This window comes from Hyaena hyaena, unplaced genomic scaffold (assembly GCF_003009895.1).
Source record: "Hyaena hyaena isolate Hyena2069 unplaced genomic scaffold, ASM300989v1 scaffold_71, whole genome shotgun sequence".
Lineage (NCBI taxonomy): Eukaryota > Metazoa > Chordata > Mammalia > Carnivora > Hyaenidae > Hyaena > Hyaena hyaena.
Window position 1 is genome coordinate 3,859,356 of NW_024080704.1, and position 16,449 is coordinate 3,875,804.

Genomic DNA, 16,449 nt, shown 5'->3' on the forward strand with positions numbered 1-16,449 from the left:
AAGTTTTTCTTTCTTCTTTATTTTTTGGAAAAGTTTGAAAGGAACAGGTATTAACTCTTCTTTAAATGTTTGGTAGAGTTTTCTGTGAATCTGTCTGGTCCTAACTTTTGTTTGGTGGTAGTTTTTTTTATTACTGATTCAACTTCATTGTTGGTAATTGGTCTATTCACATTTTGTATTTCCTTCTGCTTCAGTTTTGGTATGTTAATGTTTCTAGAAATTTATCCATGTCTTCCAGGTTGGCCAGTTTGTTTCATAATATTCTCTTATAATCTTCTGTATTTCTGTGATGTTGATTGCTACTTCTCTTTCATTTGTGATTTTTTTAGAAGGTCATATATATCTATTTCAAACTTCATCTTTTGTTTAGACTTAATCTAATACCTTACTATTTTTTTAAATCCCATTTTACTTAGAATACTTTATTATTGTTTTTGGGCTTTTGCGGTGTGAACTTTGCCACACATCTTACATTTAAATACAATATTAATTCATTTAACTCTGATTTTACTTATGTTTTGCATGAGAAATTACCTCTTATGTACTAAAATATGAGTCCATTATTTTTTTCTCTACTACTTTTTTTTTCTTAAATAGTTTATTGTCAAGTTGGTTTCCGTATAACACCCAGTGCTCATCCCACCAAGTGCCCTCCCCCATGCCCATCACCCCCCTTGCCCTCTCCCTCACCCCCATTAGCCCTCAGTTTGTTCTCAGCATTCAAGAGTCTCTCTTGGTTTGCCTCCCTTCCTCTCCTCTACTATTTTTCCCCTTCTTCTCCCCCATGGTTCTCTGTTAAGTTCCTCCTAATCCACCTATATGTGCAAACATATGGTATCTGTCCTTCTTTGCCTGACTTACTTCGCTCAGCATGGAACCCTCAGGTTCCATCCATGTTGCTACACATGGCCAGATATCATTCTTTCCATTGCCATGTAGTATTCCATTGTATAGATGAACCACATCTTCTTGATCCATTCATCAGTTGATGGAAGACTCCATTATTTTAATCCAGTATTTTCCCAAGAGGGAAAATTACGTCTGTTTTAGCCTCGGATAAAAAGATTCATATCTTCTATGCTTCTTTGTTGCCTGAGAATATTTATATGATGATTGGTCAAACCTCAATGGCTATCTTTCTTCCACACAGCCTTCAGTGCATCCAGAGTGAACCTAAAAAGAAAGTTCTTGCATCCCATCAGAACTATTTTGAGTGTATGGAGAATAGCATATGCTTTTTTTTTTTTTTTTTTTAATTTAAGAGATATATAAAGTTTAGAATTTGGTACATGGTCTGCTATTAACATAGTTTTCCTTGCAAGGGTGTAGAATTCATAATTAGAAAATATTATATGGACCATTGGACCTATTAATTGTCCCACTGCCCTAGTTAATTTTTTAAAAAATTAATCTTCTATGACAGGTAATTTATGTTTTACAGCTTAAAAAATAAATGTTGCTCATTTGAATTTCTGTGCTGTTTACTGCTTTACAGCAAGCCAAGTGACTTGAAAAATTAAAATCTATGTGTTTTCAGTTTTATAGGATTCATAAAGGATTTCATTCATGGACTGTCTTGGTAGCCTGTCATGTGTGAGAGGTTTAGTATTAGTAAAAATGCCTTTCTGCATGAGTATTTGGGACTGAATGATCTATGTGTGCAAATGAAAGTCTAAATTTGCCCATCTCTCCTTCTCCCCTTTTATGAGTGGTAAGACTTCTCTTGTGAATAGTCCTGGGTAGGTTCCACCATATTCTTGAGTGGAAAGGACATGAAAGGGTTATATTTGGGGTGAAGCTGAAATGTTAAACACAACAGCTCAACTCTTTAGTGAGAACTTATTTCTCATCAGTCTTAATGATCAAAAGAGTCCTAGTGAGGAGAGTTATTATCACTGTCTTCAATTAATAATCAGTCACGTTGATGGTCTCCGGTACGTGTGACATGTGAGCTTTCTTCAAGTATTACCTCTTTTCAAATTATATTTATTTTATTTTGTTTATTTTCTTTAATGTTTATTTTATTTTTTTGAGATAGAGAGTGCAAGCAGACTAGGGGCAGAGAGAGACAAGGAGAGCACGAGAATCCCAGGCAGCCTCCGCGCTGTCAACACAGAGCCTGACTTCGGGCTTGATCTCCCAAACCATGAGATAACAGCCTGAGCCAAAACCAAAAGTCAGATGGATGCTTAACCAACTGAGCCACTTAGGTGCTCCACAATTTTGTGCATTTTAAACTGATTTTTTTACACTAAGTCTGTAAAGAAAATGTTAGTCCATTCAAATATATCATTATGGGGAAAAATGTGTGACTTTCTTGTACCCAAGTGATAAAGGAGAAATCTTAACGTGTGCCCTGTTTCTTCCTGCTCTGGTTTTTTGAAGATGCTGTATAAAAACTTGTCTCTAATTTCAGATTTCAGTAGTCCACGACAAAGGAGAAACATGACAGGATTTAATAGGCTCTGCCTCCTGTGATGCAGGACTGAGGCTTAACTGATTATCTTTCAAACTGTAGCATTTGTATGTGCCATTCTCCAGTTCATTAGCAATACAGGAAGGCTCAGGGTTTAGTGAAATGTGTATAAGCAGAAGCTGTCCATAATCCAAGTGCATGTTTAAAGATCATGTGAGATAGTAAGCTTTGTGTAGTAAGGACTCTAAATGTAAATTAGAATCTTGCCAGTCATTTTATGGAGGAAAACCTTAGTACAAACATCTTACTTATTCAGACAATTGTTTTCCTGGTTACGTTTTGTTTGAAGTCCACAAGCTGATGGTGGTGCTTTGAGATGTACTTTCGTTAATATTGTTTTATGTTGTCATAATGGACTTTTATTCATACCTGTGTAAAACAGCTATGCTATCGTTAACTGTTTATTAAAGTACACGTGATTGGGCCCTTCACCTTTTATTTCTATGAAGTGTGAAATTTAAAGTTGTCTTTTTTTTTTTTTTTTAAATGTTTTTATTTATTTCTAGGAGAGAGAGAGAGACAGCGTGAGCAGGGGAGGGTCAGAGGGAGAGGGAGTCACAGACTGAAACAGGCTCCAGGCTCAGAGCTGGCAGTCAGCACAGAGCCAAAAGAGGGGCACGAACCCACGAACCGCGAGATCATGACCTAAGCGAAAGTCGGACGCTTAACCGACTAAGCCACCCAGGCGCCCCTAAAGTTGTCTTTTTAAAAAAGTCTTTTTGTGTACAGTGATTTTTTTGATGGCCTGTAGTGTGACATGATTTTTTTTGTTGTTTATTCATTTTTGCACTTAGTGGTTTAAGACCTGGAATATGGATTCATTATCTCAGATTTCTGTTTTTTGGTTGTCATACTTACAGAATATATGTGTGAGGAGATTGTTTATTTCGTATGTGAGCACAGTAATTTAAGAGAATGAAATTGAGAAGTATCAAGTAGAGTGGATGAAATTAGCTGCCTTTTGAAATAAACTGAAATTGTTTGCTCTAAATGTATAGGAATTTGGAAAGACCCCAAATCTAGCACAATGACTTGTCACTTTGTTGTAAATCAGAGTGCTGAAACACAATACAATTCTTGGCTAGAGAACAACTGTTGCCAGAGGAAGGTTACAAATTATTGAACCTAGGCCTAAAGGGAAATCTGAGAGTACAAATTTATTGATGTTTACCAGTACTAGTCTAAGAAGAAAGAGTGACTGAACCTGATATTGATAAGTAACAGTCATTAGAGAAATGTTTGCTGTGGCTCATTTCTTTCCTTAATCCACTAGCTTTCTTTTCCTGCTATGCCATCAAAACAGCCTTTTCCTATGGTGAGTAATGACCTTGATCTCCAGATTGGTGCTTCTATCCCTCATTTATGTGCCCTTCATTGCAGCATCTGAGTTGACACCTTCCTCCTCCCTGTTCCTTCCACTGTTTCCTTCCAGATCTTTTTCTGTACATTCAGTGCAATTTGAAAAGCTGGTACTGTACTGTTTGTCATTTTATATCTAGTTGAACACATTGCATTTTCACGTGCACTTTAATGGCCATTACATGGGCATACCATAATCTTAAAAACCATAAAACCCTATAAAAGAAATGATCATTTTAGAAAATCTAACTCAGTCGGTTGAGTGTCTGACTTCGGCTCAGGTCATGATCTCGCAGTTCGTGGGTTCGAGCCCTACATCTGGCTCAGAGCTGTCAGCACAGATTCTGTGTGTGTCTCTCTCTGCCCCTCCGCCTCTCATGCTCTGTCTCTCAAAAATAAATGTTAAAAAAATTTTTTAAAAAGAAAACTTTATGGGGCTCCTGGGTGGCTCAGTCGGTTGAGTGTCTGACTTTAGCTCAGGTCATGGTCTCTGGGTTCGGGCCCCACGTTGGGCTCTGTGCTGACAGCTCAGAGTCTGGAGCCTGCTTCTGATTCTGTGTCTCCCTCTCTCTCTGCCCCTTCCTTCCTTGTGCTTTGTCTTTCTCTGCTTCATACAAATAAATAAACATCAAAAAAAATTTTTTTAATAAAAAAGAAAACTTTTTCTTATTTTGGCATATTATTATCTTTATTTTTTAAATTTACTTATTTAAAGTTGAGTTAGTTAAGATGCAGTGTATATGGATTTCAGGAATAGAACCCAGTGGCTCATCACTTCCATACACCACTCAGTGCTCATCCCAACAAGTGCCCTCCTTAATCATCACCCATTTAGCCCATCCCCCCATCCACCTCCCCTCTAGGAACCCTCAGTTCTCTGTATTTAAGAGTCAATTATGAGACTCTGTTTTTATCTTGTTTTTCCTTCCCCTGTGTTCATCTGTTATGTTTCTTAAATTCCATATATGAATGAAATCATATGATATTTATCTTTCCCTGATTGACTTATTTTGCTTATCATAATATGTTCTAGTTCCATCCATGTTGTTGCAAATGGCAAGATTTCATTCTTTTTTTTTCCAGAGATCATTTTTTTAAATGTTTTATTTATTTCTGAGAGAGAGAGAGAGAGAGAGAGACTGTGAGCAGGGGAGGGTCAGAGAGAAAAGGAGATACAGAATTTGAAACAGGCTCCAGGCTCTGAGCTAGCTGTCAGCACAGAGCCACAGGGCTTGAACCCACGAACCATGAGATCATGACCCGAGCTGAAGTCAGATGCTTAACTGACTGAGCCACCCAGGCGCGCCTCATTCTTTTTTTTTTTTAATGTTTTTTTTCTTTTAATTTATTTTTGAGAGAGGCAGAGTGTTAGTGGGGGAGGGGCATAGAGAGAGGGAGACATAGTATCTGAAGCAGGCTCCAGACTCTGAGCTGTCAACACAGAGCCTGATGTGGGACTTGAACTCATGAACCATGAGATCATGACCTGAACCAAAGTCAGACACTTAACCAACTGAGCCACCCAGACACCCTAAGACTTCATTCTTTTTGATCACATTGTATATATATTCCACATCTTCTTTATCCGTTTATCAATCAGTGAACATTTAGGCTCTTTCCATAATTTGGCTATTATTGATAACGTTGCTGTAAGCATTGGGATGCATGTGCCCCTTCAAATCAGCATTTTTGTATCCTTTGGATAAATACCTACTAGTGCAATTGCTGGGTTGTAGGATAGTTCTATTTTTAATTTTTTGAGAAACCTCCATACTGTTTTCCAGAGTGGCTGCACCAGTTTGCTTTCCTACCAGCAGTATAAGAGGGTTCCCCTTTCTCCACACCCTTGCTGACATCTGTGTTCTGAATTGTTTTTTTTAGCCATTCTGATAGGTGTGAGGTGATATCTCATTTGGTTTTAATTTATATATTTCTGATGGTGAGTGATGTTGAGTATGCTTTCATGTGTTTGTTAGTCATCCAAATGTCTTCTTTGGAAAAATGTCTATTTGTGTCGTCTGCCCATTTCTTCACTGGATTATTTGTTTTTTTGGGTGTTGAATTTGATAAGTTCTTTATAGATTTTGGATACTAGCCCTTTATCCGATATGTCATTAGCAAATATCTTCTCTCATTCTGTTGGTTGCCTTTTAGTTTTGTTGATTGTTTCCTCCCAGAATAGCAAGGCAGTCAGATTGCCCTGCGTCACAACTCTCCTATATTTTTTCTTTGGCTCACAGCTGGGATTCAAAACCCAAAGTCTTAAAGGACCCAGCATCACACAGACCCACTCCCCTCCTCCTCTAGAGTAGAGCCTCTCCACTCTGCTGATGAAAGGCCTTTGGCTGGCACCTGCACGGTCTTTTATCCTTGGGGAGGCAATAAACCCTCTTCAAAAATACTCCAGGAAGGGGACTCTTCTCTCCCAGTGTATCCCAAAAATCACTACACCACACTATGCACTCTGGGACCTCGTCCCTTCTCCCCAGGAGCACACTCCACATCTCTGCTCCAAGGAAAAGTTGTGCACTTCCACAACCAGAGTTTGAGCTTCTGAAGCTGTTTGCAGTAAAGAGCTGAGACACTCAGTACTTCTTGTTCCCCAGTCCGTGGTCCAGAGAGGTTTTCCTCTTGTGCTATCTCAGTGGTGCACTCTCTTAACACCTCTCTTTCTCTCTGTTCTGTCTCTCCATGGAAAGAGTTCCCTTTCTTCCACAGCTAAGCTGTTTTTCTCTCTTCTGATTCACATCCATGCACCTCGCAGTTGCCAAGCTGTCTCCCTCCAACTGTGGAGAGCCTTCTGCCACTCTGCAGGTTGCTTTCCTAGGTGTTTCAAGCAGTGTGACTTCAATGCAGCTGTGCTTGAGGGACAAGGAAAGCCCAGAGTTCCCCTACTCCGCTGTCTTAACTCTCATTTTAGAAAACTTTTTACTGTAATACAGTATATTAAAATTATTTTGAAACCATTTATAAGGAAGTGGAATAGTAGACAAAAGTTGTATACTTTTACCAATTTACTTAAAAAACAAATGATGGGCATTTTGAATATTATTGGAATAAACAAGGAAAAACACAACTTTGGTTAAGTCATTGGAACCTTTTTGTTTTATTGTCTATGAAAAAACAGATTTCTACAGGTCTCTGAATTCCCTTCCAGTGTAATATTCAGTGACTTCTGAATTAGCACATGCTGAGAAGTCTGCGTCACCTTGTTCCCTAAAGCACCAGTTGGTTCTCTTGATGGCTGATGACTGTATAACGTACATACACATTAGAAGTAATTTTAAAAGTGCCCTGTCCACTGCTTTATCTATTTGTTTGTCATGTGGCATGGTTTTCTTTCTAGTAGATCTAAATGCTTGTCCTGTGTATCAGATTTCTGCATTTGTTGACATAGAATACAGAGCTTATAATAGCTATGGTAAGTTACTTTTATCTGCATTTGAGAGCATCCTACCCTTAAAGATTAATGATTATAAAGCTATATTTAAAATGTGAATATGAATACAGAAGAATAGCATTGTGAAAAAAATTCATGTGTAAGTAAGACTATATCCAATTAAAAATACTCCCTAGAATGGTCTGATGTCAAATTGAAATTTTACGTGTATTTTTCCATTGAATTCAAGAGCTTGTGATACTTGATCCTTATGCTTTGTGTGAATTCTGAGTCATTTACTTTAGTAAAAGTTGTGTATTATTAAGGAAGTTGAAAAAATTCATCCTCTTGTGCATCCATTTAGTTAAAAATCAAGTCACACATTCTATTTACTTAAACCCATCTGCACTTATTTTACCAGTAACATATTTGGTTTGCGGCCTGTGGATTATGCAGACGGTGAAAATATGAAGTCACTTTTGCTGCTACCAGAGGAAAATGAATTATCATCAACTCGCCATTGCTCAGTAGTAAGTATGGATTAGGCTTTGGAAAATTTAGGTCTTTTATTGAAATTGATTGTGAAAGGAACATAATAGAAAAATTTCCAGTTAACAAATTGTTTTCAATCACCAAAAAATTATTGAACACTTTCTTTGTATTAGCTATTGTGTGTTCAAAGACTATTATAATCAGAATAAATCTATCAACAAATATTTATTGACACCCCTATATATTTTCGGGAACATTCATACTGAAATCAGTGTGACAGATATAACTTATTCTCAAGGAACCCGCATTCTAAGGGAGATAGGAAAGAGACAGTCTGTAACTATGTAAACTGGTATAAATGAAATAATTTCAGGAACTTTAAATGTGTGGTTTGAACATTTTGTAAAGTATAATTGAGTGGAAGTTGCTCCAGAAAAGGCACTGCATTAGCTGGAGTCATTGGAGGGCCTCTAGAGAACTGATGTTTGATTTGAAACCTGAATTAGGAGGAGGAGGCATCCAGGTGAACATCTGGAGGACAGGTGTTCCAAGCAGAGGGAGTAGCAAGTGTATAGGGTCTCTCAGTAGATGAGTGTGGCATGTTTGAAGGTTAGAGAGGTCTGACTTGACGGCAACTAGTCAGTGACTAAGAGTGATGGAAACCACTGAAAGGATTTAAAGCAAGGGAATGACATGATTTGATACACAGTTTAGCAAGTTCACTCTGACTACTTTGTAGTAAAGAGACTGAGGTGGGCAAGAGTGGAGGCAGGGAGATCACTGAGGACTGTTTCATTGTGACAGGATGAGCTATCATAATTGCCTAGATTAAGGTAGTGGTGGAAATTACGAGGAGGAGGAAGTTTAGTGTCTATTTTTGAGTCAATGGTACCATACTTTGTGATGGATTATATATGAAGGGTGGATAAAGAGTAGAATTAGTATGACTAGCAAAGGGGTAGTAGATAGTGGTGCTATTTCCTGCTGTGGGGGAGGGAAATCAATAATTCTCCTGACTAGTTTTATGTCTCTAAGGCAATGAACAGAGATGTTGAACAGGCAAGTGAGACAAGCTCAGGAAAGAACTACAAGCTAGACAAAGTGAAAAGAACGCTTATTCCTTAGGAACTTACAGTTTAATGGTGAATATAGATATAAAAAAGTTCATTACATAGTGTAATAAATTTATAATAGAAGCCATAAAAATATACAGGAGATTCACAGAGAAGGAAGAAGCTGACCTCAGGATGGATAAGAAGAGCTTCACAGAGAAGGTGGCAAAGAAGGATGTAAACTTTTAAAGGTAAAAGTTTTAGCAAGGTATCTAATAGAGTGCTGTTGGCGGCAGATAAGAAAACATTTACTCAAAAGGCAGTATATTCTTTTATATAAAGGTAATCCGAATATAGAATAGCTTTCTCTGGTGAGTTCAGCAATTAAATGGTTGCACTAGAGACCCAAATTCTTTCTGTCTTTCTGCTTTGCCATCCTCAGCTTGGCAGCTTTGTCCTCACCAGTTCCCCCCCAGTTGTGGTTGATAGCCACAGCTGCAGATGTGGTCGTGTCCACTCTTAAAAGAAGGACTAAAACCTTTCCCAGAAGCCTTCCAGTGGACTTCCCCCTATGTCCTACTGGTCAGAACTGGTCACAATTGGTGTTGACATACCTTGTGACTGAAGGCAGGGAAGATTCTTGAAGAGTAGGTATCTGGAAAAATTGGGATTTGGTTAGTGTGCCTCACCACGATCAGGTATACTAAGTGGGGGTGGCAGTCTAAATCTAAGGAACAAGAGCTCATAGACAAGGAGGTATAAAGAACCTTCAAAATCTGAGAAACTAGTTAGTGTGCGAGGAGCACAAGTGTATTATCAGAGAGGAACCAGAGGTTAAGAGAGAAGTTGGGATCAGAACGCAGAAGGCTTTGGCTCCCTCCCGGAGGAGTTGAGACGTCACTGCCCTACTCAGCAGAGCACTCTCATGCGTTTTCTGTGTATTGGGACCGCAGAGGACAGCTGAGAGCAGGTCGAGACCAAAGCCTGGTTAGGAGGCTGTGCGGTAAACAGAACTCTGATGGGAAATGGTGGTGTGATGTGAACAGGGAGAGAAGAAGAGGGGTTTTCAAGAGAGGGGTGTGCTGGGTGCACTCAGCTGCTCAGATAGGGAAAGATGAGAGAAAGGGATGAGTTGAGGTCTAGGACCAGAGGTCCTGCCCTTCCTGTCTGGTGAAGGTAGTGGCATAGTGACTGATACTGTGGAAGATGTGGTCATAGCTGCCTTCGCAGGCTGGTTACCTTTATACTCTGACAGCTGTTTATCTCCTGCCTTCTCCTGGACTTCAGCCCTGCAAGCATGCACCAAGCTGTGGTTTTGATAATGAACGGCAAGAAAAAGTAGAAATGAGCAGCTTAATTTACTAGTTTACAAAGAAGAAAGCTGAAACCTAGTATGATTTACTCATGGTTAACTAGCCATTAAAAAAAAAAAAAAAGGAAGAAAGAAAGAAAGTAGGGATTTTTTGAATGGGTCAGTTAGAACTTGAATTTCTTAAATCTTAGGGCAGTACTCATTCAGTACCACCATACTTAGTAACAATAAATTGGCATTTATTTCATTCGTTTGGACTTGAACTCTCCTGGCAGAACATAGCATAACTAAATTGTCATTTGCCAGTGTTCCTTTTATGAAAAGCTGGAGAAGAATTACTTCAAATGTGTCAAAAATAAAGAGATCTTTATGGTGTTCTTGGAGTGTGAAAATGGCCATGTCCTTCAGAGAAGAGGAAAGTGTTTACCCTCTTCTCAACTCTATTCAGTTACTGTTGTTAACATTTTACAAAATGTAAGAAACCTGCACTTTCTGCATGTCACACGGACATGGCCTGACTGTATCATTATTTTACTATCTTCGTGGTAGATTTTTGGCAAAGGAAAAGCTAACGGATATATGGTAAGTCCTGAGGTGAAAGAACTGTGTCTTTCTGCAGTCGGTCTTCCTTCTGCTGCTGCCAGATCCTCTTTCACTCATCGTTTCTCAGCCACGTTGGCCTGCCTCACTGTTCCTTGAAGCCACCAGCACGCTCCCATTTCAGGTCCTCGGCACTAGCTGTTTTCTCCGCCAGGAACGATTGTAGGGAGCTGGACGTACATGTGGCACGCGGCGTCACTCCCTTGAAATCCCACTCCGGTGCAGTCCTTTCAGAGGGGGTTCCGTATACTGTTTCTCAGATAGCAACCTCCCGGGGCTCCAGCTCCTCCCAGCCCTGCTTGATCTCCCCGTACCACTGATCATTTTTGTATCTTCTCGGGTTGTCCCACCCTCGCAGCTAGACTATAACTCTGTGAGGTCAAGGACGTGCCCCTTCTCTTAATGTAGTAGCCCCAGTACTGAGAACAGTGTCTGGCAAATATTAGGTGCTCAGTAAGTGTAGGTTAAATGCATGAGCGAGTACTGGAGGGTCCTCCCCGATGTACGCTCGCTCCTGAAGCCACGACAAGTGCTTAGTAGCTGAGTCTGAATTCCTTCAAATCCGTGCTTTCCAAGTCCTGGGAGCTGCTTCAGGAGGCGCGTCGTGCAGAGGAAAGGGGTGATGAGCGTGTGGGTTAGAGTGTCTTTCCTTCCCTTCTAGAATTTTTGTTTCATGGTTATTGGAACGCGTTGTTTTAAATTCGAGAAGTTACCTCCAGTGACTTAAAAAGCTGCTTGCTGTGTTCATCTTGTTACTCCTCTGTCCATGATCCCATTGAGTAGCATTTTTATCCTTTTTCTTTTCATATTTTTTAAACCTTATTTTTTATAAACTCATTAAGAATTTATCTAGGAAAAATTTTCATGTCTGACTGTCCTTTACACCATGTACATAGCAACTAACATCTATATTGAACACTTGGTTGTATTCTGAACATCTTTTGAACCTCGGAGTGGTAAGACCTCTACTTATTCCAACCACATGCCTCCCCACCCACACCTCCTGTCCCCAGTCAGATGGGTGGCCTTGGTGGCTGTTTGCTTTGTGGTGGTGTTGTTGTTAATAGTATTCCTTAGCCATGAGAAATTAGTGCCAGTTTCTATTTTTTATTCAAGCTTAAAAACTATGATAGGAAAATGCTTGGCCCACTTTGGTGCTCTTCTTGGGCTGATGGAGACAGTATCATATGCTATATATAGAATTAATGTCTTTTCACTCTTGTATTTTGTGCAGAGAACTCATTTAGCTGAAGTGGAGTTATATAAATTGGATAGTAATGTGTTCCATTTAGAGCTATTTTTATGGCACATATTTGTATAACTGACAATTACTGAATTACTAGTTTTTACTATTATTTAGTAATTGAATGATTCATCAAGTGCACTGCACTATTTTCATCTTAGGGAATAGTTACAGTGTTTAGACTGGGACATGGTTATAGCACATATTAACTTAGTGAATAGGAAAGGTACATAGACAGCAATGTGATGTCAATATGTGTTTGACGTGTGTAGCATGTCCAGTCAAACCTTTGTTGTTGGAGGCTGGCTCCAGCCGGGTCCCGGGGTCCCTGAAGGATGGACAGTGTTGGCAAGGGAGGGATGAGACAGCCCCGAGAGTCTTTCTGATCACCAGGCAGGCATCTCTGCCCTGACTGGGGCTCAACTTTATTTTATAATTAAGTATTTGGGGGACGACACAGAGGTGGCATTTGCCTTAGACAATGATTTCTGATGACAGACTTCTTTGATATGTAAGAATTTCCCAGAACATAGATTTGTAGAAGACTCTTGCATAACCTTTATCAATAGTGATTGAGGCAGGTGATTTAGATGCTTATCCTATGGGGAAGGAAAGTATCTTTAGCATACAAGACCATGTTTTTAGCATAAAAAGGGTGATGTTAGTTCTTTGTGGGCAGGGGTCAGTAGCTTGTTTAAGGAAAAGTATTAAGAAAAACAGGTCTTTCAGGAAACACAATGTTTGCTCCCATAATCACAAAAGTAGTTCCTACAATAGGTTCCTTCACAGGGAGCAATCAGCATATTCAAGGCCAGAGTAAGTCACTCTGAATACTGATCACAAAATGCCTGGGGGGGGGGGGCGGTGCTCCAAGCAGAAACAATTGGGTGGGGGTGGATACCTTAACTCCAAATTAGGCTCTTTGTCCCAGGGCCAGGCTCAATTGTAACTCTTGTGTTCTTAACCCCCTTTATTATCTAAGTTTTGGATCTGCAAGGCCCATAGGAAGAGCCTTTTGAGAGTCATCCACGATGCTTTCATCTAAAATCTCTTTTGAAAAGGCAGGAATTATGCTTTTCCTTTTGAGGAATCTGTGTGAGGAATATCGGTCTGATTTGGAATATTGTGAGGCCTGGTCAATACCCCCAGGCTCATTTCCAACATGAGCCAGTAGTAGCAGAAGGAGATACCAATTTTGCTTCTCATGGCAGGAGCTGTGCAAACACTGCCATTTCCTTGCTGTGACTGTCATCCAGTGAGGCCAGTGCGGCTCCCAGCACTTTGCAACTTGAACCTCAAGTAATGAATAAGTAATTCAGGAAACTGAACTTTTTTTTTTTTTGAGAAAGAGCAAGTGAGTCAGGGAGAAGTGGAGGAAGAGGGAGAGACTCTTAAGCATCCTCCATGCTCAGCACAGAGCCCAACATGGGACTCAATCTTATGAATATGAGATCATGACCTGAGCGGAAATCAAGAGAATGAGACGCTTAACCAGCTGAGCAACCCAGATGCACTTAGGAAACTGAACTTTTTTTTTTCTTTAAATTTTTTAATGTTTATTTATTGTGTGTGTGTGTGTGTGTGTGTGTGAGAGAGAGAGAGAGAGAGAGAGAAAAGACAGATTGTGAGTGAGGGAAGTGCAGAGAGAGAGGGAGACATAGGATCGGAAGCAGGCTCTAGGCTCTGAGCTGTGAGCACAGAGCCCAACATGGAGCTCAGACCCACAAACCATGAGATCATGACCTGAGCTGAAGTTGGATGCCCAAATGATGAGCCACCCAGGCACCCCAGGAAACTGAACATCAAGTGTCAGTTTTCAAACTTTTCAAGTTTTGATATTCAAGTGCTGAATATCGCCATTAGATAAACCTTTTATAGGAATTTTTTAAAATGTTGTATACATAATACATAGTAGAATCTCATTCAGTATATTTTGAGTGAATGGATGATTGGGATCGATCCATTTATAGACATAGCTAACAACTTAGATGTTCTATGGTAGGGCATCAGACTGAATTATCACTACTCTGATATGTGAATGTTTAAAAACTAACCTTCATGCGCGCTGGAGGGCCCTGTGTCTTATATTTGAAAATTACTGTATTTGACTTTTTATCCTTTAATACAGTAGTGCTGATTTACTTCCTCTTTTCTTCTTTCCTGGGTCATTGCTTGTTTTTTATTGGGTAGCTTTTGGCTGACTCTCATTCCAATTCCAGTTGTTAAATTCTGTTGGCTACTGTTGAAGGCATTAGCTCATTGTTTCTTTGAATCTTTCACTTTTAATTTCTAATATTATCCATTGGTGTTTTCTCTTTATATTTGTTGCTTTTGTCTCCTGTAATTTCTGTGTCTTTCTGTTCAAGTGAAAATATTAGTCTTTGTTAGAGCAATTCTTGCATTTTCATGAGCAGCATTGAGTTACTACTCTTAGTGGATCTGGTCTAACTTTTGTATTCTATTGTCTGTTTTAATTGTCTTGGTTTTGTTAGGTAGCTGGTTGATGTTAAGACTTTGTTTTCTGTTTTTGAGTTCAGTGCTGTTAGAAGCTTTAGTGTTCTTTGATTTTTTACATAATCTCAGTTTAAAATAAAAGGACTAGGGGCATCTTAGGTGGCTTAGTCAGTTAAGCCCCTGCCTCTTGCTGTCAGCTCAGGTCATGATCTCACGATTCGTGAGCTTGTGCCTGGCATCAGGCTCCATGTTGGCAGTGCAGAGCCTGCTTTGGATTCTCTCCCTCCCTCTCTTTTGGCCCCTCCCCTGCTTATGCACACTCTCTCTCTCAGAGTTAAAAAAAAAAAAAAAAAAAAAGACCGAACCAAATTTAACTTTAGTAGAATAAGTTAGTGGAGGTAAGATAGGGAATTAATAATTTTAAATGAGTGTTTTGGGTTTACTTAAAAAAAAGGTGGGGCTCCTGGCTGGCTCAGTTGGTACAATGTGCGACTCTTGATCTCAGGGTCATGAGTTCGAGCCCCATGTTGGGTACAGAGATTATAAATAAATTTTTTTTTAAAAGGCTTACTGGTAGGACACCTGGGTGGCTCAGTCAGGTGGGCTTTGGCTCAGGTCATGATCTCAAGGTTGGTGGGTTCGAGCCCCATGTCGGGCGCTGTGCTGACAGCTCGGAGCCTGGCGCCTGCTTCAGATTCTGTTTCTCCTGTTCTCCCACTATCTCTGCCCCTCCCCCGCTCATGCTCTGTCTCTCTTTTAAAAATAGGTGAACATTAAAAATAATAATAAAATAAATTAAAAAAAAAATAAGGCTTAATGGTGACAGAATGAAATTATAAAATTCTAGAGAAATCCAATTTAGAATCAAGGAAACAAGATGCCCTGGAGTTAGATTACTATTGAGCATTTTATTGGGAGGTGGGAATAAAGGACTAGAAAGTAACTATTCAAATGCACTGAGGATTAAGGTTCTGAGCCACAATTTGATGGAAATTGTGGGTAATTACTAGATAGAGGAAGATAAATACTGAGATTCAAGCTTCTATCAAGTGAAAGTTTAATGTCTTTCTCTAGTTTTTAAATGATTTTAACCCTGTGGTATCTTCCCTTTCATTAACAGACAAGCACTGGTCAGCGTAGAGATGCACCTCTTGTGCTTATAGGCAGTGGGCTTTCTTCAGAACAACAAAAAATGCTCAGTGAGCTTGCAGTGATTCTTAAGGCTAAAAAATGTGCCGAATTCGACAGTACAGGTGAGGATTTTTATACACTTATTTATTTTTCAGCTGAAGAAAATTTTAAATAGGCAATCCCTTTGTAGAATTTCCTTCATAGTTTATGTGTTTTAACCATTGGAGAATGGCAGTATACTTTGAATCTTATAATAAATCTAAAATGTTTTTACAGGCCTAATTTAGTCAAGAAATGTAAAGTTTAAAGCTTTGCACATATTTTAGGACAGAACATTGTGTCAGAAGGGCACACTTATGTGTTTGCTAATGACAAATAAATTGTGTGTAATGTAATACTTTCTTTAGTTATAATTTGAAAAGAAAAGAAAAATATGTTTGTTATGTGGCTTTAAGATACATGATTTATGATCTGATTTTTCATGTTGTTGGCCAAGATGGAGAATGATACTTAATTTAAAAGTCTTGTGTCTAGGTATAAAAATTGTTGTTTTTGAAGAAAATTCAGATTATGAAGTGCAGACTAACTAGTTATAATCGTTGAAGAATTGTGTTGGTATATATCTGTGTTTCTGTTACTTCTTTTTTTGTATTCTAGTAACTCATGTCATTGTTCCTGGGGATACAGCCCAAAGTACACTAAAATGTATGCTTGGGATTCTCAATGGATGTTGGATCTTAAAATTTGAATGTAAGTTTTGGTTTTGGGAGAACTACAAAATGAATTAAGTAGTCTAATTTCATTTTTTATGGTACACTATTACCAATAATTATTTAAGGAACTTAACACTAATTTTTCTTACCTCAGGTTAGTCCCTGCATTTTGAAAAAGCTTCCTATATTAGTGGTATCATTTAGATATTCTTGATGAATGTCTACAGAAATTTTTAGT

At 39.0% G+C, this 16,449-nt stretch overlaps 1 protein-coding gene across 2 annotated transcripts in view; it reads left to right on the plus strand.

Moving 5' to 3' along the window:
• The window catches only part of BARD1 (BRCA1 associated RING domain 1), a 171,490-nt gene that overhangs the window by 134,799 nt on the left and 20,242 nt on the right, over nt 1–16,449 (plus strand). For both annotated transcript variants that reach the window (XM_039233208.1, XM_039233207.1), the window contains 3 exons: nt 7,636–7,744; nt 15,488–15,620; nt 16,156–16,248. In XM_039233208.1, the coding sequence (XP_039089139.1) occupies nt 7,636–7,744; nt 15,488–15,620; nt 16,156–16,248 (335 nt within the window). The remainder of the gene's footprint in view (nt 1–7,635; nt 7,745–15,487; nt 15,621–16,155; nt 16,249–16,449) is intronic.